Source organism: Nilaparvata lugens, chromosome 7 (genome assembly GCF_014356525.2).
Source record: "Nilaparvata lugens isolate BPH chromosome 7, ASM1435652v1, whole genome shotgun sequence".
In the NCBI taxonomy this organism is placed as follows: domain Eukaryota; kingdom Metazoa; phylum Arthropoda; class Insecta; order Hemiptera; family Delphacidae; genus Nilaparvata; species Nilaparvata lugens.
The window spans coordinates 25,839,882-25,863,676 of record NC_052510.1 but is presented as its reverse complement, the minus strand read 5'-3'; the positions used below and the strand labels follow the sequence as shown (position 1 = coordinate 25,863,676).

At 33.1% G+C, this 23,795-nt stretch overlaps 1 protein-coding gene across 1 annotated transcript; it reads right to left on the bottom strand.

Annotated features, from left to right (window-relative positions):
- Nucleotides 1-79: 79 nt before the first annotated feature.
- LOC111044117 (DNA damage-regulated autophagy modulator protein 2) lies at nucleotides 80-9,017 on the bottom strand. The gene is made up of 6 exons (XM_022329182.2): nucleotides 8,781-9,017; nucleotides 5,465-5,586; nucleotides 3,743-3,969; nucleotides 2,676-2,814; nucleotides 1,947-2,104; nucleotides 80-186 (listed from the first exon to the last, which is right to left on the bottom strand). The coding sequence occupies exons 1-6, from the start codon at nucleotides 8,858-8,860 to the stop codon at nucleotides 88-90; spliced, it is 825 nt and encodes a 274-aa protein (XP_022184874.2). The 5' UTR covers nucleotides 8,861-9,017; the 3' UTR covers nucleotides 80-87.
- Nucleotides 9,018-23,795: the final 14,778 nt, after the last annotated feature.

Genomic DNA, 23,795 nt, shown 5'->3' with positions numbered 1-23,795 from the left:
TAGGTTTCTATTGTTTTAATTCGATAAATAAACTTCGTATAGTTTTTGAAAAGGGATTCGAAAATGAAAAAACTCAAGGTGAAATTGTCAGTATTTATCATCACAGTAAATATGTCCATTGCTAGTAAAACGTTCAATCCGACTACTCTCATGGTGCTCGTCTTTCGGTAAAATCTTTGGCTTCAGCTGTAAAAGTAGTCACTATATTATTAGGAATTCTAAATGTGATTCACTTGATTGAACAATAATACAGGAACATCTTATTATAAATAAATAGTATAATAATTATTCCTGTTGTTGGTAAATTGGTTGTGGTTGCTCATAAGTGGTAAACATCATACATGGAAGATTGGGATGTGGCTTCCCTGATTGGGCTGGAGACTCCTTGAGGCTGAGCAACAAGTTTTTGGCAACTTTTTACTGGTGAAATTTTCCAAAGTTTTTTCATATGGATTTTATCAAATTATAAATAATTTATTATAAAAAGATTTTTCATTTACTTTTTGAGATATATGAGTGCTTTTAGTTCAAATTTGTGAAAGAGACTATTCAAATTTGGTAGGTCAAATTCATGAAGGTTTGAGAATACATACTTCACAATATTGTTCAACAAACCTTCAAGGCGATCATATCTCAAGAAGTAATAATCAAAATAATTTTTTCCCTGTTTTTAATTTTAATTTTGATTGCTAGATAGTTTGGGTACGAATAGAAAAAAGTAAAACGTACGAAAGTAAAGTTTCCAAAAAACCAGTTGGTTAGCCGTGATAAAGATGAAATCTATCCACCAATAAACGATATTCAGCATACATCTAATGAATCAAATGTAGTATTCTAATCAATCTTATGTTTTATATTGCTACTATAGTGATGGTACTGCCAGAAATTAGATTTGTAATGATTTAAGACTGTCATCTCTTAGTTCGATCTCTGATAATATTGAAAGTTAAAATACATTATTGTAATCTAAGACATGTCAGCAGTCAGCTTCCTTCAATATTTTAAAAGAAAACGGATTCATACAACCTCTCTAGACATAATTAGGATCTGACTTATCAATTGAAAATAGAAGTTATCAATAGAAACTTATCAATTGCTTTAGAAGTGAATGTTCTTAAAGCCTCGTATCCATTAATACAGATTTAACACACCAACACCAACATGACTAGAGAGCGAATTACGCGAACTTGTAGAAATTCAAACTCGGCAGTTTCTCCGCAATAATTGCGCCAGACCAATGTGCCGCAAAACAAGTGTTGCGATTTTGTATTTCGCAATTGATTACTAATCTCTTTTTCTCTCGAATTCTAATTTGTTATTAATAAATAATAATATTCTAAATCAGATTTGAATCTAGCACCCTCAAATACTTTATGTGAAAGTCAGATTTCCGAGAACACCCAAAAGTAAGGGAGTTTTGATAATTATTATTAAACGAAAATCCAAATTGAATGCTGCAAATCACCCCGAAGACTTCTGCTACTGCAAATATTGACATAAACAGCTGTATGGAATTTCCACGTTGTCAATATTTGCAGTAGCAGAAGTCTTCGGGGTGAATTGCAGAATTCAATTTGGATTTTCGTTTAATAATAATAATTATTAATTCATTAGCATATGAATAAATGCAATATCTCAGTAATTTCCATCTGTAGAAGTGAGTTTTGGTTACGTTTATTTAATTTCCCAGTGCTCAAAGTGACTAGAGCTCTGTTGTAGCTTGGCGTCTACGATTCATTTCACCCACTTTCATGCAGTTGGCGCCGAAATGGAAACAATAGGCGAAAAGATGTAAAAATCACTTAACCTGCCGGCACAGCTCGCCGTGTTATGATATTGCAAATTGTCAGAATAGAAACTAGGCTTAATTAGTACATTTCCCCCAAAAAGTAATGAAATATGAAGACTTTGGAAGAAACTAATGTGGTTTTATATAGTTTACTTACTAGTACCACAGGCAGTTCAACGTGAACCTTCTTGAATTCTGGAAGAAATGTGAAAACCAGAAAACTGTGAGTGAACGCCAGCATCCATTCAGAGCTCGAGCTGATCACGTGATACAGCCAACCTCCCTCGTGCGGCTTCCATTTACGCGGATTGTCACCTGAAAAATACGAGTTTTAGTAATTCTTTTTTTTTTTTTGATCCTAAATTATTGATTTCAATAACGAAAAACATTTTAGAAAAGTGATATTATAAGGAATTTTATAAATTATATAATATATAAATATTAAACTTTGTGACTAATTAAAAATGAAAATATTTTCCATCAATTGCAAGGAAACACAGAGTTCAGTTCAGGAAAATGAAAACCTGATGTGAAAGGAGGCTTATTTCATTCTAAGCGATTTAAATGCTATTATTTAGTTTAGACGGTGCAGTCACGAGGAGGCGAAGAGATTGAAATTGCAGCTGACGTTTTCCTCATGACTGAACCATCTTTGGTAATGGGGAACCCCTGAAATAATAAATGAGTCAATTTGAGAATAATAAAAGGAAACGTTTATCCTTATTCATGAAAACACAACCGAGTTCATGAAATTGCAGTAAAAATGCAGAACCGATCTGGCTAGTTCTCATTACCACAACAAATATTATTTACCATACTACTTGTAATAATTCATCTTTATATTCGCTACAACAGCTATACATACATTCTATCGCAGTATTTTTACCTGTATACTGGCTATGAGCCATGAATCCAGTAACAATGAAAGAAATGTTGAATAGTATGGAGAAGACACATAGCACATATCTTGTGTAGAATATGAATATCATTCTCACACCTCGGCCCATCTTATAAGAAAATACAGTCTGCAATAAACCACATGAAGGAGTACATAACATTTTAATACTTTCGGATTCAAGTATGTGAATATTTCAAAATTCATCATTGCATTCTGCTCCTATTGCAATACCAAGTTTACTCTTGCCGAACAATCCAACCTATGCCTAGCTCTATGGTTTGGAAGAAGAGAATGATGTATAATTATGATCATTCAATATCTATTCTTCCCGTATTGAGAGTTTTCAGGGAAGTATGTATGATATGCTAAAAACAGCAATTCTTCTTAGATAATGAAATTGTCAATTAACTTATTTAGATCTACTACGTAGATTTGATACTCCAACGTAGTATTAATATGTGTAATCACTTTTGATACAGTAATGGATATTATATCCATTCTGCATAATATATCCATCCTATATGATACATACAATTATTTTTCTTTAGGGCAGATCATACATAGCGGTTTTTGCACTAGCGGTGGCAGAGTATTTGGCCAATACTATCCAGCGTGTGGACGGCTTCATTAAATTACATTGCCCGAGCCGCCAGTTCAAGAACGCTGCAAAAACCGCCACGTATGGTCCGGCCCTTATTGTTGACAAAATTCACCACTAACTAATCAGAATGATCCCTCACGACCATTAACAACTTGGAGACTTTGAACGATTCAAACCAATCAAGCTTTATTCACAGAAATCAGCATACAAATACTTGAAAAAGCATAATTTTGTCATGGAACACAGCATGGCGTGATGTAGGCTACTTATTTTAGAATTACTTGAATATATTTTGCCAATCAACTTTATAACTTACTGATATAATATAGTCTTAGGTAATACATATTCTCTGTTTTGTTAACAATAGCCTACACTTGAAAGCACACAGCTTGCTGAAAAATCCAAATGGAAATATAATTATTTGAAGAATTATTTAAAGACTTGATATGTTTACCTGATAAATGAAGTAAACAGTTCCTCCCCATAGACAAGTGGTTGCACCGAAATAGTGCACTCTTCTGACATTGGTGACTTGAAAGTTGGCCACGATAGCCAAACCAATGCACGAGAAACCTCCGAAGAACGTCGCCACTTGGATGTCGCGCAAGCGCAGGCCTGACTCCACGTGCAGCCTCGCGAATTCCATAATCTGTAGATGCCTCACATAAATGCACCCACCGACTAGAATGAATTTGCAATAAATTGTTCACTTAGATACGACTATAAAGATAAATTTCAATTTTCAAAAAGCTATTTTAAAGACCGGAATAGATGATTGCCGTGGAAGCCAGTAGAAGAAGAAGATTGTTTAGCTTCACCATAGACTGTTATAGTGAGTAGAAGTGGCTCCGTGAACTTGTAGTGCACAAGTCTGAAAAAATTTGAAAGTCTTCAAATTTTGTGTCGGCAGAGTATCCAAAAAAAATTTGTACAGACACCATTTTTTTACACGCATTCGAAGACGCGGTCAAGATCATTTTTCAATGCTAATATTTCCCTATGCTGGAAGTGTCAGCTACGCTTTAATTTCTCTGAATTGTATTGTCATAAAAAATCTGGGGAAAATCTACAATGAAATAAGAGACTTCTGTCATTTGTATATGCAAACAAAATCATGATCACCGTTTATTTTAAGCAGAGCTAGTCAAACTTAGTAGATAGACTGACGTTGATTGTGACTATAAGCATAGAGAAATGATAGCATGAGATATATGCTTATGCTATATTATGTTCTCTATGGTATAAGCTGAGATAAGGGAATATCGACATCGAGATATATATTGTGTGCTGTCTGGGTCAGGGAATCTAAGGAGATATAAGGGAAGTAGTCAGTTCTCTCTCTCATATAAGGTAGTAACATAGCCTATATTATCCTAGTTATTATAGAATTTAACACAATTTTATAATATAATTCAATGCTGTATCATATTATTATGATACTATAAAATTCAATTGCATTTTATTTTGGCAGTAGTAAATAATAGATGAAATGGATGATTACTAAGTAGATAAAATTGATAGATTTAATTGGTTTGGGGCCTTATTACCTATCAATAGCCTTTTATTGATAAACCATTACTCCTCCTTCATTCAGTTTAGCTATTTATAAATCTAACAACATTGAATATTCTTCTTCTACGATATAGGCATTCGTAGACTTCTCGACTTCTACGGTATAGGCATGATTGCATGTTCCGGTCTTAGGCCCGGTTGCACAAAAGCCGGTTAAATTTTATCCGTGATCAATTCCACAAGAACCAATGAGAGAAGGCGTTTTTGAAAAGACGGGTTCTCGTAGATTTAATCACGGTTAAAATTTAACCGGCTGTTGTGCAACCGGGCCTTAATAGCCTTTTGAAACCGCTCCGAATTTAAATACAGTAATGAAGCACATTTGTATTATTATTTAATAAATTTATTGCGATGAATTTTGCACATGAAAATACGTAGGTAATTAATTATAATTTAATTTATAATTATTATAAATAATGATTACATTAATAATTAATATGTAAACATATTTTATAAAAACATTAATAATTAATAATTATTTTATTATTATTAAATTATCAATTCAATTTTGATTAAATTGAACATTTCAATCAATTAAGTACGCTATAGAACGTTTTATATATAGGTCACTAATTGTGTAAATTCGCTAAAGTAAAATACTCACGGAGCACCGCACACAAATTTAAAAGAAGTGAGAAAATGCAGCTCTCTGGAGGATTCGTTCCTGTGTCACTGATGTAAGGCAATCCTGGGAAAACGTCATCAACATGAACTGCTATCAGGAATCTGTGCAAATTGTGATATTTCCAGTTAAAAGCTGACTTTTAATTTTACTTAGCAGTTCTATCAAGTAATATAAATTAGCAATTTTGTAGGGCTTTATCAGAAAACTGATTTCAAGCACAATTTACGGGGCACCGAGCTTCACTCGTTATTTTTATTTATTGATAAACATAACACAATTCTTTAAAAAGATCGTGTTTATATTTTACAGCTGGCTATACGTCAGCTTTTGAATTTCGGGGATGAGATATTTTGATTTTCCACAGACGCACTTTTTTATTATCCACAGACGACGAAAGTCTCAGCTGTTTTTCCAAGGATTAATTATCCTTTTAATGTCGTTCAGCGAGTTTTCCCAGGGATGAGACCTAGTGCAAACGAATTTTTATATAATAAACATACTATTTGCCAAATTTCATGAAAATCGTTAAAGCCGTTTTCGAGATCCGTTGGACATGAATAACCAATAACCAAATATAAAAATATATACCGTAAAGATACACAGAAATTTCTCGCTTAATATAATAGGATAAAAAATAGGCCTACCTAGAAATCAAAAATTTTATGTTTTATCATTTTTATGCACCTGATATCAATTTATGCATCTATGTTTTATCATGATCACTGACCAGGCGCGGATCTAGGACCCTGATCTGGGAGGGCGATTATGGGGTGGTCGTCTAGGGGACCCCCCCCGTTTGTCACCCCCACCCGGAAAATTATTAAATTTATCAATCAAAAACAGCATTTGTGAGCTGTATTTTTTTAAATTGATTTAAATTCCAAGGTCATGATACTTATTTCTGCAACTACAGTAGTAGTCCAGTCACTATATACATTGGTGCTCGAATTTTATATTGTAGAATTGATTTTCTAATAATAATGTATGGATACGTAATAGAAGTATTTTATGCAAAACTCCCTTGTGCTAGATACACGATGGGCCAAAAATTTGCTCTCGCCTTATAAGAGAATAATGCCTTCGCCTTCTTATTCAGATTATGAAATTCCTAATAATATGAGATCAATCAGAATTTACTATCTTCATTGTATAGGTACTGAGTTACAATTTTTCAAAAATAAGTAAAATTTTAAGAAATTTTCAATTTTGATGATTGATTAACATATGTTTTTGATCAACAATATCTTCCAATTGTTAACATTGAAATGTATAATTCTGACAGCAATACTCCTTGTATTTTGGAAACACCTAAGTTTTAGCTTCAATCATCATCAGCAACTCCATTGTCATCACATTCAGATTTCGCACCATGATATAATATCATTAGATCATATTCTGTGAGAATCACCCGTTAAATGCTTTCAATTTAGTGGAGGAGCAAACCTAAGGACTCCTCAAAAATCAAAATTTCAAACACTCATAACTTTTGACACACTGATCAGATCTCATCGTACCAAAGCTCATTTTTCTCTGCTCGTCAAGGTGCATAAGTGAAATTTGATCGAAAAATATAAAATTCATCCTAAGGTGTACTTTAACCAGTAAATATTTCAATTCACAAAAAATGACCAATTACCATATTGGAAGCTGCGATCTTGTTTAATACTTCAGATAAATTTCAAAATTTAGTAAGGATGGGGAAAAGTACCTATATAATTTTCCCACAACAATGAAGAATACTTTCGATTCCTGTACCATTAGTGGTTTACAGCCGATTTTAAAAATTGGCAATTTTAGTTTTCCATTTTTTCGCGATTTTTCTGTTAATGAAGAGTCTCTAAAATGAGTGATACATCATAGAAACTCATGATTAATTCCAAATTGTAGGCGATTCCATTCTCTACGACCTCAATTACCTAAAATTCATCTTGACTCACTGTTCCTATCATAGCACTGCTTAGACCGTTAATATGAGGAAAGTGTCTTCGATTTCTTTTAATGATCAAATCTCACATTATGAACATATACTTCCATGAATCGTTTACAGAAACTTAAAGAGGAGAAAAAATTCAAATTCAATTCTAGGATTCAATATCAAGTCTTTTTTATAATAACGGGTTACCGAGATACATAGCTCTGAATTAATGGTCATTTCTTTGTGAATTGAAATAATGGTTCAACTACACTCAGGGATGAATTTTCTATTTTTGATTGAATTTCACTAATGATGCATGACTTTGAACCGCCTTGAGGAGCCGATTGTGGTACAATGAGATCTGATCATTGTGTGAAAAGTTATGAGTGTTTGAAATTTTGAGGTCAAGGATAGTATATAGTATATTATCTATATACTATTCTTGTCTTGAGGTGTCCTTATGCGCGCCTCTCCACTAAATTGAAAGCATTTAACGGGTGATTCTCATAGAACATGATCTAATGAACTTATATTATGATGCGAAATCTCAATGTGATCACAATGGAGAATACTTTATCAAGAATTCCATGATCTTAAAAAATAGGCGGGAACGAATTTTTGTGTCCGATTACAGGATTTGGCGGAAATAACTGAAAACTGGAAAATGAACCGAAAATACAAGATTTTTGGGCCATTGTGTATCTAGCACAAGGAAATATTGCATGAAAAAATATTGGTTCTGGACTTCATATAGTTATAGGCCTATGTATCCAAACAATATATTGAAAAATCAGAATTACAATATAGAATGCAAGCACACCCCCTTTGTAATATATTGACTGGACTTAAGTAACTGTAGTTTTTTCAAACACCACTTGGAAAGCCACGATCGCCCCCCCCCCTGGATCCGCGCCTGTCACTGACAATGAATCGAACTGACAATGCGATCCAACATAACTAGTGCATAATATTATAGGTGGTAGGCTACTAGGATTTTCAAATAATTCTTTTCTTAATGAATGATATGTGCTCTATTATAATAGAATTGGAATTCCTCGTATCAAGTGTTTATTGACTGATTCAATTTTTTCAAATCAAGATAATTGCCTTATATTGCAGAGCAGCTACTCTAAACAGTTCACTTATTCAAGTTGTCAAACAGCATTGCTGACATTGATCTTCCTATATTATTTTTGGTTCCACCAATTGATTACTTTTTCATAACATATTATAATATGGATAAGGCAATCTATCTGATAATGATATCTATCTGAAACATTTGTAGACATCTCTGAAATGATCTGTATCAAATCTGGGAATTTATTTACGGTAGGCGTACTTCAAATTAAACTCATATAACAACTCGAAAACTCTACTCACGTTATAATGAATGTAACGGGAAATATAACGCATATTGTGACCGGTAGGAAGTGCACATTCCTCGCACACAGCTTCATCATTTTCAATAATGATTATTAATACGAGTAACTCAATATTATTCACCAGAAATTATCACTGTAACGCACATAATATACAGGTATTACACTCGAACTACATCACTCGCATAGTGATTTTGTTTATTAACATTTTTAAAGTTGAGTTAGCTTTTCACTCGTCAATAGCTCATAGATAAGATACGATTCAAGTGTTCCGTTCAAACTTATCATTGCATATGAGTTATTCCATTGTCTAGCTCAAATATAGCCCAGGAAATACCATCAATTCTCTAATTATATTGATGACGTCATTGATGCAGATTTTTCAAAATATGTGATTTTTTCACGAATTGATACTTTTTCAAGTGTTAAGTTTACTTTGAAGTTGACGCTTCAATTTTTTTGGTCATTTCTATTCCATAGTGTAGCCTATATTCTTTGTTATCATAACATGATGAAGAGTCAAAACTCGAAAGATGTCAAATTGTCAATCGATGAATAAATAATGGGTGAAAGTACAATGTTTGATATTTCAATTTTAAAGGCTAAGGGAATTTATCTATGAATCATAGAAAGTACCTCTAAGTAAAAGTAGCTCTCCCAGTAATCACTAGTTATAAAAACGAATTGCAGTATTTATCAGTCGAAAATAGATTTAAGACTTGGGAGGAAGAAGCTTATGATGAAAAACTGATAACCTATCGCCATGATATAAATTAATTTTAACAAAAGTTTATATAGGTAGTGTAGAGTAGATGTGATTTTATGTCACACTTTATTAAGACTGAACTAAATTAGACAATCGGAAATACCTGGTTAATTCAAGCCGGCCAGATAGCCGAGTAGGCGTTGCACCCTTGAGTCTGCTAGTAGTGCTTCCTGGTAACGGGTTCGAATCCCATCAAATAGGCATGTATGTTCGATCATCCTCGCACTTATTTATCCTCGCACTTCCTCATTACCCACGCACAAGCAAAAAAGCTAATGTGAACATCATCCGTAAAAAAATTAGTTTCTATGATGTCTAAGCAAGGTTTCAGATATCTACGGCTGAAGCTGATGGTAATTTTGAGAGAGATGAAAATAGACAAAAATGGTCCTGCACCTGATGGGACAGACCAATTGTACGAGATGGGATTTTATCGAAAGTGATCTTATTTGATACGTTGTAAAGATATTCCGGGGAAGTAACTGCAGAAGCAAAGAAAGGGAAGAGTACCTAATAAGGAAGGAGGGAGTAGAAGAGAAGACATTTTGGTGGTTCTGCGACTAATTGGTCCACACCAATTCAATGATATCTTGCTTACTCCCTCTTTATCCATTCTTACCCTCTTTACTCTCTCCTTATTGAAAGGGAACAAGAGAAAGAGGCGTGTGTATTGCAAGTAATGCGATAGTTAGCGTCAAATCCGCTCTTCTCTGACGGCTGCCTGACGCCAAGTACGGAATTAGAGTTTTGCTAAAATGAGTGTTGAGGGTGTTCTCAGGATGAATTCTCAGCACAAGCTGGTGAGTCGATTTTTGGCTATAGAACTCGATACATGTTATTCCACTCTTAACACTGGAACATAGAAAATCTGAAAATATTAAATATTTTGATCCTCTACTTATTACTATTAATCTTCTAATTTATTCGTCAACTCGTAATTATTGCGTTCAACCTATTAGTTAATTGATTCTGATAGACCTTTAGAAAACAATCATTCTTCGACGGTCTACTATAGGCTACTTTCCTATTTTCTAAGACATTTTCAGTAACTGTACATCCAATCTGTTCTCCGTGGTCAACGAGGAATACGGTAATGAATCCCTTAGCTATAAATTAATCTAAATTTTGTACGTTTTCTTCGAATATGGCCTATTTGAATGAAGTTTCGGTTGTAAATAATGTATGTAGTAGCTATAGTACTAGCAAAGACAAGCATTCATAAAATTTGTGTCTGTGTTAATAGTATTCATGTCATATCAATTCATATACTTCGGATACTTCTGCTTGCATCAAATTAGAAATTGGATGTCTATTCAATTCTCTACTTGAATAAAACTTTGTCTTGAACAAAGAATTTAATGTTGTTATAGACCGAGGAATCTCAAAGTTTAACAGTGTTGAACATTGCTTTTCATTGATGTAATATTTCTCTTAAATTCCTTGGCATATTTTTTAATCCATCATACTTTGAAATTTTCCAATAAAATCTCCAATTTGATAGTCCATTTTTATCTTTCAAATGATTCAATTCCTTCTCTTATTTCCATTCGATTTTTATTTTTAATTCAGTTCTTCAATAAAAATTATCTAGATTCATATTCAACCAGATAAGTTATATTCAACATTGCAGAAGTCAAGCTATGCAGTGAGTTAATATCATATAGAAACTCGTCCATCTTGGCTGCACTCTATTCCGTGTAGTGTAACACGCATAAAAGGTTCAACACTTTTAAATTGGACGAAAAAACCTTTCAAGTTTGCCCTTTAAATAACCACTGGCTTGAGGCGGCATACATCGTATTGTTGGCGGAGAAAATGTATCTCTTCACTTAGTCGAATTTCCGCCACATAAATAGTGTGCATAGAAAAAATGCCGGGTATTGAAAGCAGTAACTGAAAGGTTTTTGTTGAGAGTCGTGATTTAGAGAGATATGGTAAGCGAATGCAGGGTGCGAGTGCGAGAAGGCTTGATAAACGGTACAAGGGTTTGGATTGTGTGAATAGAAGGGGAAAATGTGTTTCCGTTGTAGGATAGGAGAAAGATGTGGATGGAAAGAGTCTTCAGATACCTTTTTTCTATTAAGGAAGCGGGAATAAAGTAGTTTTGTATGAGCAACTACGCGTTTTCGCTCAACTTGGAAAGGTCTTGTCGATTTATGTTATTTTTAATGGATGACATATTACGGAGTGGAGCCAACTGGGGTCTTCAGCCTAGAGGGCATTGTGCATGCATTTTTACGCCTGTGAACTTTAGCAAGGAATGATGTGGTGGAAGAAATAAAACAGCCTCCGGAGGAAAATTGCTGGAATTGAAGACAAGAGGATGCTAATATTGAATAATATTTGGTAGTTTACATTATGTGTGTGAAAATAGAATAATACAACACGTGTGGTGAGCTGCAGGGAGGCGCTTGTGCTTTGAGAGTAAAAATTAGAAATTTCTTTTCAAACTCGAATCAGAATAGACATTTGCTTTTAAAATAAGTAAATAAGTGTGTTGTAAGTTATGTGTTTCATAATAGTTCAAATGAGGATTAGATCATTAATGGTCATGAATAATCTTCATTGATAAATTATCAGATTTGGTGCAATAATTATTTCATCTCGCACATCTCTAAACCTCATGGTGGATGATTTGAGGAATCATCTATCCTCGAGAAACTCATCATAATATTTTCAAAAACTTATAGGAATCATTATTATTATTGTGTTTTCTTGTGTACCAGTGTCGATAATAAATTTTAGTATTATTTTGATATTATTAAAAAAGAGTAATGATTTTGAATGACATTCTAATGACATACTGGCATAATATCTTAACATACCTATTTATTGGATCTGTATTTTGCCCGGTTTCATTTTCCTTAGAGTCATTTCCTGAAATTTCACATTAACTTTGTGAATCAAATTCATTTTCATACTATTTGCAGTTTCAAGAAACAGAAGCTTATCTGCTCGTTCAGATATGTCTGACGATCTGACAACCAGCACATAAATAAATGCTGAGCAATGAATCACAATTGAAGTATAGAGTATGTGCAAGACCACAAGAGTGCAGGAAGGAACAGATCAGTACCTAACCAGTAAATTACTTGGGATATCGCGGTCCTCACCGCTCACTTTGAGAAACCTCAAGGGTACAGTTTGTATCGTCCAGTTTCTTCTCTTCACCATACATCCCTTTCCACAATTTCTCATCCCATTTTTCCTATTGCTTTCTTCACACACTTTGATACATTTCTTTTTCATTGCAATTCTCGAGACGGCAATAAATCTCCAATGCACCTTCTTAGCTGTCCAGAACAAGTTAACAGGGCTACTCTCGTTCCTAAATACACGTTTTTCGTTTCTTTTTTGATTGGACGTTTATTATCTTTCTTCACAGGTTGACTGACTCACTTGATGGGGTGATAAATTAGAAATGGGGAAAGTACTTACATCCTGAGGGTACAATGTTTTTGGTAACTCGTCTGATTTGCTTCAACTCAATGAATCAGAATTTCAACATAGGCTTGAATATTCAAAATAACTAGGGAGTATTCAAATAAAATGAATTGAGAGAACATCCTGAGGAGTTGATATTTTTAATGATTCTTCAATCAAATTAATTTATTAGGATTTTTTGATAATGGATTGAATATTTAAAATGAGCGATGGGAAGGGTTCAGTTTCTGACGTTATTTTTTAATGAATAACGATTTGCCTGGCTTGGCTGCAATCGGTAAAGCATGAGTGTAGAAATATACAAATCTGGTTGTAGTTTTTTAGAACACAACTTCGATAAAATCCTTATAGGCTCGCTCAGGAGCTCTTGCAATCCATTGCTCTTGGACAATTTATAGAAATCTTTGGAAGGTATTATTTCCAGAGATTTAATTAACAATGCAATATATTGCTGTGTAAACCAGCTATTTCTGATAAAATCGGATGGTAATTCTCTTAATAATTCAATACTGATAATTGATAAATAGATATGAGATTGGTCCTGCGTGGTATTGGGGAATAAAATAAATGGTACACCATAAAAAACTTGATACATATATTATACGAATAAATATTAAAAGTCAGATAAATATGGAAATATATAGAGCAACAAACACACACAATAAATACAAGAATAAATATATCAAAATAAAACATCACAGACTGGTACACTACTCTTTAGCTCTCTAGCACGAAACGTTACCATGTGCTTTTTTAATTCATTGATAATATGCATTTATTTGTATGCAGCTTAGGTATCGACTTGCTGTTGCTTGTCGATTTAGAAAATCTCACTTTATATCTTCTTTCCAAAAATCATAAAATAATAAATTGATAAATCATAGATTATAAATATATTAATTTCTGTAGTTTTCAGTATATTTCTTAATATATATATATATATATATATATATAATATATATATATATAATATATATATATATATATATATATATATATATATATATATATATCTCAGGGCATAAGGTTCGGCCTCTGATGGAAGTAGATAAATCAATTTATCCAGTGAACAAGAGCTACATTATATCATTACAAATTATTAAATAGAATCATTGATTGAGTGAGCGTTTGTATTACAAGATTAAAATTTAATATTCCTTTAATTTGTGTACCTTGGATATGTAAATTGACATACTCTTAACTAATAAATATTTCTTATACCTTCTTAAGACTTGCGCAAGTTTTGTATTAATTTTTAATATTTATAACCTTTCCGACGAGCTAGCTTTTATATTCATTTCACTCGAAGCACTGAGGGCGTCCTAACTTATATATTTTGATGATATATCACTCACATGCTGAATTTTTATAAGCTGTTGGCGGCGATCCGAATTTCCTGGTAGTCCTGGATTTTTGGTGGCCAAAGTCGTCTTCTCCAAGGGATTAAATAGATATTTAAATGACTTTCGCTTTAATGCAGCATCACTAAGTCTTATGAAAAATTAATAAATGAATTTAAACTTTAAGTCTTTGAAAAGTACAATATAATAAAGTGTCTTGTGCTCTACAAATTTTAGTGTCATTCCATAGTGGTGTCTGGCAGGCAAGTGGGCAGGTTCTACTTTTATTTCTACAATTTTCATTTCCGACTTACGAATTCACATAAATTTAAATAATTCGCTACTACGCCATTTAAAGGTTCAAATAGTCCATGCCAATCTACTAAACCATTACTTATATCCCAGGTCTGATACCTTATATTTTCTCGGACCATATCTGATACATAAACTGAATAATAAAAATTTATAAAATCTTATCATTTATAGAAATATTTATAAATACATTTGAATCAGCTCTCTATTGCTGCCCATCGATTACTACAATTTGATTGGTTCATGCAAATTCACTACTGTATACATGCGCCTAGGAACATCCTACTTCCTTAATACTCTAATTTATTTTTATTTGGTGGTTTAAGTATATTTATTACATATAATAGATTTTTATAAGGTTTATAAGTTGTTTCTCCCTCTACAACAATTAGCCATGTGCTTTTTTAAAGTCCTCCAGTTGCATACCATTTGTTTACAATACATTTTTGCCAAGGTGTCTGGCTAGATTTTAAGTTATGCGACTTGATCGATCATTAGGTCGCCGATCAGTAGGTATTTTAAGCCTAACCTCAAATTTTCCAATACTTATGCCGTTATTTTTCAATGAATAACGATTCGCCTCGGCTTGGCGTCAATCGGTAGAGCATGAGAATTAAAACTATGAGATCTGGTCGTGGTTTTCTAGGATACAATTAGATTAAAACTTTAAGTCTTCAAAATATACAATGAAGGGTATTGTGCTCTACTAATTATGGTGACATTCCATGGTAGTCGTTGGCAGGCAAGTGGGCAAGTTCTACTTTTCTTTTCACAATTTTCATTTCCGACTTGCAAATTTACATAAAATTTGAATAATTTGCTACTACGCCATTTAAAGGTTCAAATAGTTCGTGCCAATCTATTAAACTATTACTTATGTCACATATCTGATATTTTATCTGTCTTCGGGCCATATCCAATACATAAACTGAACAGTAAACATTTACAAAATCTTATCATTTTTAGAAATATATATAAATACATTTGAATCGGCTCACTATTGCCGCCCATCGTTTACTACCATTTGATTGGTTCATGCAAATTTGTTACAGTATACATGCGCCTACGAACCTCCTACTTCCTTAATACATTAATTTATTTTTATTTTGGGTTTTTAGTACATTTTTTACATGCAATACAATTTTCTAATGTTTATAGGTTGTTTCTCACTTTATAACAATTAGCCATGTGCTTTTTCAGTTCCTCTAGTTGCATACCATTTAGTTACAATAAATTTCTGCCAAGGTGTCTGGCTAGATTTTACGTTATGTGACTCAATCGATCATTATGTTGCCGATCAATAGATATTTTATGCCTAACCTCAAATTTTCAATACTTTATATAATATTATATAAGTAGCAAATTGTTTCTATTTCAATTCGGCTGTTCTAATTTTAGCCATGATACCTGATATTATCTAATCTTAAAAAACGTTACCGCATTTGGCGATACTAGACTATTATTCCACTTTATACCTATAATTTTCTTTCAAATAGGGATTTTATTCACCCATCAGATTTTTATACGTTACATACTTCATATAATATAATATAAGTAGCAAATAACTTTCTTTTTCTATTCGGCTGTTCTAATTTTAGCCATGATACCTGTTATTATCTAATCTTTTAAATCGTTATCGCATTTGGCGATAATAGACTACCTATTTCACTTCAGACCTATAAAATTCTCCCAAATAGGGATTTGTTTACCCATCAGATTTTAATATGTTACAGGTTTTAATCAGTTATTCTTCACCATTGATTCAATTCAATTGATTTGAATCTCAATATTGATCAGTATTTTAATTTTAATAATTTAATTCTACATTGTTCAATCATACTCATGATGCAGTAGTACGGTATACAATCTTATAAATCATCCATATCATAAATTTGACTCTTTAGATCGATTGAATTTCCATTTATGATGAAAATCATTCTTATTTCCTACAATATGTGTTATAAAAATAAGATACAACATTCATAATAATCTAAAGTGAAAAGGATTACAGAGTGTTGTGATCATGAGAGAGTGTTGTGTGTTGAACTGTGTATTGTAGGCTACACATCATCACTTTTCACATCATTCTCTAAGCTTCTACATTTTTGCTCCTATCATTTGTGGATGTTTTTAGCAAGTTAATTCTTAGGTTTCGAATTATGTTGTTTCTGAGCATTGATCACAAAATCTGAAAAATCCATCATGTAAGGGGCTGGCTATTGAGAAGTTCATTTTAATAAATATTGAAAATAAACGTAACGTCCATTGATCGGAATAATCCCAAACTGGGTTTCTGACAAAATTGGGAAATTTGTAAAGCTCTTATTAGTGGACATCGATTCCCCATGTTACGCTGTAGTTCACAAAATATAGCAACAACTCTCATCCTGAATTGAAAGCAAATTGTGAATACACGCACCTCATCACCGTTAATATTCGTTTCCATTTCACATGCACGAAATGCACATCATAAAATGCAACGCTTGAAATTGGCAAACACCGATTATAAACTAGCGATAGAGCTGTGGAAGGGAGACTTGTGTATTGAAATCGTTAGGTTGTCTAATTGGTGTGTAATTGAAACTCACATAGCTCGCTGCATCGCTTAATCAGGAAACATCAACAAATGCCGAATTCTGTGTACGAGGCTCAAATTCATGCAGATGCTTATCAATTACACAAACACTATAATAATCTGTGGTCAGGAGGGATGGACCGATCCAATTAAAGTTGTTTGTATGCGAGAGTAGGCCTAGGCTATTGGGCGCCTATCCGAGTGCATTTGCGTACGCGTCCACTATTTACTTGCTTTTGTGAAGTTAATGTGGAAGCTTTCAATCAATAACTGGAATTATGCATAGATTTTCTCGCTAATATTCCTCTCTAATTCAAAGGTTTATTGCAGTAATATTTATTGATTGTAGTCAATATCTATCCAATCAATAGGTTGTAGTCAACCTATCTTGGTTGATGACAAAGTTAGTAGACAGTCTACTAACGTTGGGTTGATGATCATTTCACAGATTTATCAGAAACGTACTCTTCTTTCTAGTGGTTCATATGTGATAAATATTGAGTGTATAAGAAGTGAGGGGTGCCTCAAAAGACGGTGGGGGGGTGAATACGCAGACTGTGTCATTGAATTTCTTTTTTCCCAAAAAAAGGTCAGCAGTAGCGGCCTTTTTTGCCCACCTCTCTTGTCCATATTGCGAGTGTGCATATTTCTAAGGGGAGTTGTCTGGCACTACATTTGGTATTTTTGAGAAGGGGTGCATCATTGGACTTGGGGGTGGGGGAGGTCACCCCTGAATAAGTGAATTCCAACGTATTTGAACAAGTTTTATCAGTTACAATAGAGCATGCATGGAACAATTAATTAAAACTTCAATTCAAAACTTCTTGAAACACAATACAAGATATTAATTACCCTTTTTTTTTTCTTTTATCACAACAAAAAATATCGAAAGGGTAATTGGCGTCTTTTATTGTGTTTCAATAGTTTCAGTATCGGTATCATTAGAAAGAAGAGCGAGTATTCAATAATATTTCTTATCAACTCAATGTGGTGTTTATGAAGCAAATTTGATTAAATTTTATATTCCCTTATGGTTTTCTGCATTTCGAATTATATTAAATCAACTGAATATCATGAATCAGAATTTGGTATTCGATAAATATCTACTCGTTGAGTTCCAGAGAATTTAACATTTTTAATTGTTTTAGAATTAGGTATAAACAATTAGGAAAACTTTATTTTCTAATCTGTGTATTATTTTGTGAAGATGGTCGTTACCCTTCGATCACACCTGAAATCTCTTGATAACTATTCACTTATTCATCTTTATAACCGTCACAATCATAATAACATATTATATTTCAACAATAAAACATTCAATGTCATTTCAATAGCTTTAATCGTAATTTAAAAATATATATTTTACAGGATATCCGGACCAAATAAGGAAGAAATAATACATAACCCAAAGTTTTCTGTCCATCTTTAGAATGTCTGACCGATTGGAGAATATGAGGAATACCGTTGCAGTGGTCAAACGATGGGCGTGTCTGAGGTTGAAAACACAAAGACTATGAGATAGCCACTGAATCTACCTCGCTTTTCATGCACCTCAACACCTGTAGAGAAAAGACCATTGAATTTGACCGACAGCTGCCATATTAGGACTTTATCCAGTTAACAATTCAACCATTGCTATCTTGCAAGGGTTGATAATGCATGATCAGGGGTGGTTTTGAGGTTGGTTTCATTCCTTATTGTCTCCTTCAAGAAAGGGGATGGTAATTGTAAGGAAATTTAAAGGACGTCATTGAAGATGACTGTTATTACTCCTGTGATTACTTTACGTCATGCGGTGTGAAAACTTTTGAGCTTCCCCGAGAGAAAAAACAACACTGTTGGTACATTCATCGTAAATGTATTCCGTCGTATGTTATGCCATTGTAATGTATACCAAGGTCTGTCAGAAAACTGGTTGACCTGTCCAAAATTTCACCCTCCCCCTCGATGAGGGTCAGAGTCAAATTGAGAAATGGCGAAGACACATTTGAAAAACATCCCTCAACGGAACGGACCGGCCAAAGAAGCATTTGTGACGGATTTACTCGGCATTGGGATGGGGTGGAGTAGACTGTCTGTATTTGAATAGATGCAACCGTCCTGTTGGGCGTGTAATCTAGGATTGTGAACAATAATATAACAAGGATATTCGTTGTGAAAGTAACAACATTGGATCTTTAGGTTTTGGGGTGAATGAACTTGAAAGAAGTGTTGTAACGTTATTCATTCTTGAAAGTTCAAACCACTTTTTTATGAACACGGTCTTAGTGATCTTACTCAATTTAACTACTAACTCTCCATTTTGTAGAATATCTAGCGTGATAGCAATATTGGTGCAATTCAAGTTTAAACAGTATGAAATATGAATCAATACATTTATTCATTTACTTCCTTACATTGAAAAGATATGTAATAGAATTTCATCTGCGATATTTGTTGAAAGAATGAAAGAATTCAAACATATTTAGTTGAAAGAGTATTTTATAGCGCACAAGAGTTTCTTTCAAACCAATACTACGTTCGATTTACTTGGTGTTGAATAATTATAAACTTAGAGTTGATAATGTAAAATTATTGACTCGACTTGTCTTATAGGTAGGCCTACTCCATAACTCGAGTCCTTAGGACGTAATCTTAGATAAAACTATAAAACTGCGTACATCCATTCTAATCTCTTATTTAATATATCTGGATGATGTCATCTCTTGCAATTCATAAAAAATATCCTTAGAAAGCTAATTCTTGGGCCCAGTTGGCATGCACCATCTAAGTTTTAACCTGGAATGAAAGAATGAAACACATTATAAATGAGACAATGTAATCATGCACATGACCCTTAGTTTCACTATAATTATTCCTTTGTTTTGAAGCATTCCCTACTTCCATTTATTATGTATTCTAGATTCTCCTGAATGTCAGTACCGTTACAATTATCGGAGACCTATTACTCAGATACTATCAAATTATTTCGTGAGCTACCCAAAGTTCGTGATTCATCCAGCGTAGCGCTCATAATGAAATTCAAAAGATTTGATAGCAACACTCACTAAACTTATTTTCCGGTTGTTACTTCATACAACGATATTGTTTGTTACTTTATTTTGCTTTGTTTATGATTGTTTTGATCTTGAATTATTTTTCTGCTATCATTTTATATTTTTACCGTTGGAAAATGAATGCATCTAGAAATAGGCAATGTACACTTTATTACCAAATTGAATTTTTTGTTGTTATATTTTCTATAAGATATACCGTTGTAATATGATAAATCGAGAATTAAAAAAAATTACATCTAATTACCACAATGGTAACCACATTCCACATGCGACCGTGATTTCCGGAGTTTATTTCAGAGAACGATTGTTTCATTTTTATAGAAGCAGATTGTAAACACATTATTATCAAACCAGTATCGAACACTGGCATAAATTGAGATACTCACGCATGCACACATGTATTAATATCTCACGAATTCTTGGAACTTGGATGAATTGAATTTGATTAGGAATGTTCCACGAAACACAGCTACGGCCTGCATGTCTATCAGATGCTACCCGGAACGATCTATCTAATTGGAGGTCTCTGGAGGACTGCCTGCTCTGGGACCGCAGGTGTAATCCGCCAGCTTTGCTCCCCTTTGTCAGTGTTAGTTAGGGCAAATCATATGCATGTATTCATACATAATTGGACACCGAAATGAGCAAGCAGGATGGTGATGAGTGAGAGCATGTATCATGACAACTATCCCTCTGTCCTCCTATTGTTGAGTTTTGCTTGGACCTTGGACCGTTAACGATAATAATTTATTATTAGTAACAGATAATGATAATTGTTGCATAGGAAATATTACAAAGATTTAAACAATAAAATTGAAGGAATAACTAGCTTTGGGAAGTGATTTCCTTTGGAGTTTCCCATTGAAGCTAATTGCACTTTCTTTTCAGAATGAATACCTGAGAATATTTTCGCAAATACAGTGTCTGTCTGTCGAATCGATTAATACTATTTTGATTAAATTTGAAATTGTTATAGCTAAGCCAATTTAATCCAAAAAACACCACTTGGAACTCTTGGATTTTTAGATTCTCAGAAAAATACTATTGTGAGTTCTCTAAATTAGTACCGCAAAATCTCTTATCAGGTAATTTCATTGAATATTTGAATCTTGAAATAGAATAGAAAAAACGTTTATTGAATTACCTAAGGCAAACCACAAAGAGGCTGCTTGACGAGGTAACATATACAAAACATTTAAATTCAAATATACAGCCTATATCAGTAAACGTTATTTTTACAGAATCTACTCAGCAATTAATATTATCATGATATCAACTAATTAATTGTTGGCTCAGCTCTCAAAAATCTCTAAAGTGTTATAATTCAGTCAACCTGAACTTACATAAAGAAAAATAGAACGAAATGGGCTTACAACTATACAATACATTAGTTAATGAATTTCATTATGCTACATAACATCCAAAGTGTAATGATTATTCAACCAAATTTTTCAATTTATTTTCAATAGGCGCCTATTAATGCATATCAACAAACTCAGCACAATTATAGGGTAAACCATTGAACGTTTTTGGTACAATATAGATTGAGGTGTTTCTGGCTAAATTATTCGAAGTAAATGGTACATCATACCTCTTATTCTCAAATCATAACGATTAACTTTCATAACTAAATATTTCTTACTGATATAATTTTCTAAAATCAAAGTAAACAGGACTTTTCCTCTTATATTCAAAACCGTGCATCTATTCAAAAGGTTTTCATATAAAATATCTATCCCTGAGAATTGTTGACAGAGTTGCTGAAAGAGATTTAAGAATGTTGATTTGAATTGGATATAAAGTGAAAGATAAAAAATATAGTATCCATAGATCGATTGCAGATCCGCCTATCAAGTAAATTTTTGTAATTATATTGATGTTTGAATGCCGTTCTGCAACATTTCAAAGAAGGTTTTATTTCGGAACAAAAAGGCACAAATAGTTTTAAAGGTTGGCGGAAAACTTGAATATTAATGTCATTTTGTAAAGTTACAGTATGTCATCAATACCTACTTAATTATCATTACCTATCATTTTGTTGAGATTGAGAGAATTTTAATTTGTCAAATTGATTCATTTTCAAATGTTCTGAGAATCACAGAGATTGATTATCGGGGTTTCCAAGTTGGTATTTACTCTAGACAAAATGTTTTCAATTATCTTTACAATGTAATATTCCTCACAGTTTTTGATGGGAAAACGTTGGTGCAATTAGCATTAATAAGCAACTTTGTTATGAACAGATAAGTACGATATTCCACACAATTTAATGATAGATATGTCATATACACGGATGTTATATTATATACTGAGCAGGTAGATTTTAAATATGATTTGGGAATACAATTGAAATAATACCAGTGGAAAGTGGAAAGTCATCAGTCATTGTGAAGAATAATAATTATTCATCATTGAACTTTACAGCCTGTCAAAAATAGGAGAATCGTAAATTCAAAACTCAGGATAGTATAGGTACTTTCTGTATTCAGAGTTGGTAGAAATCATGGAAACAGCTCAATATTTCTTTTACAAGAATAATTTGACTGTAATTTTTTTGGGGATCCTATTCGTTTGAGAATACTACTTTTCTGTCATTTCAAAATTTTTGTCCCACGTTTGGAATGTAACTTATTTTTTCTGAATCAAAAGGTGGACATCATTTCGATACAGCATTCCAAAAGAAAATGAATGGCAAAAACCGCACATCGATATCTCCAATCGTTTGAAAGTCATTAACATTTGAAGAAACTAATAAATCATACAAAATAAAATGAATGAGATCATAGAAAAACTGACAGATCAAAATTTTCTGTTCAAAGTGTGAGTTGATGTTACTGTGTTTACTAACACTTGAAAAAGTGAAATTTGGTAGTTTAGATTCTTTATTTGCATTGTAGGCCTACTCATCCATCTCATACATATTTTTTTGTTGTTTGTATTGAAACTGTGTTTGAGAACATAAGATTTTTATTTTGTAAATTGGATTTATTTTTGGAAACTAGCCGTCAGGCTCGCTTCGCTCGCCATATCCGTCTAGCCAGGGGGCTCCGCCCCCTGGACCCCCGACTGGATCGTCCAAGAATGAGATCAGCAGGCTCGCCTGCATTTTTCATTTGTAGGACGATCATATGTTAGGACGATCCAGTCGGGGGTCCAGACTAAACGTCTGGCTAAACGAATATGGCAAGCGAAGCGAGCCTAACGGCTTGTAATATAATATTCCCAGGAATAGCTCTGATTGAAGTAGCAGTGCCCAATCAATTTTTCCGCGATAAATGCATTTCAATCTTCAACTTGGTGCCAACCTAACAAAGTCAACTCAACTTAATGCCAACCCTTAAAATTATTAATTTAGTTACCAGTTAACAACTGTTTCGATGAGGTACTCTCTCTAGATTATAGTTCTATATTATCATATGGTATGAACATTTCAATTTATTATAATTAAAAGATTGGAATAAGAAGAATATACATGCTAAAAGACGAACTTTAAACCCTTAAAAACCACCCTTAGAGTTAAATT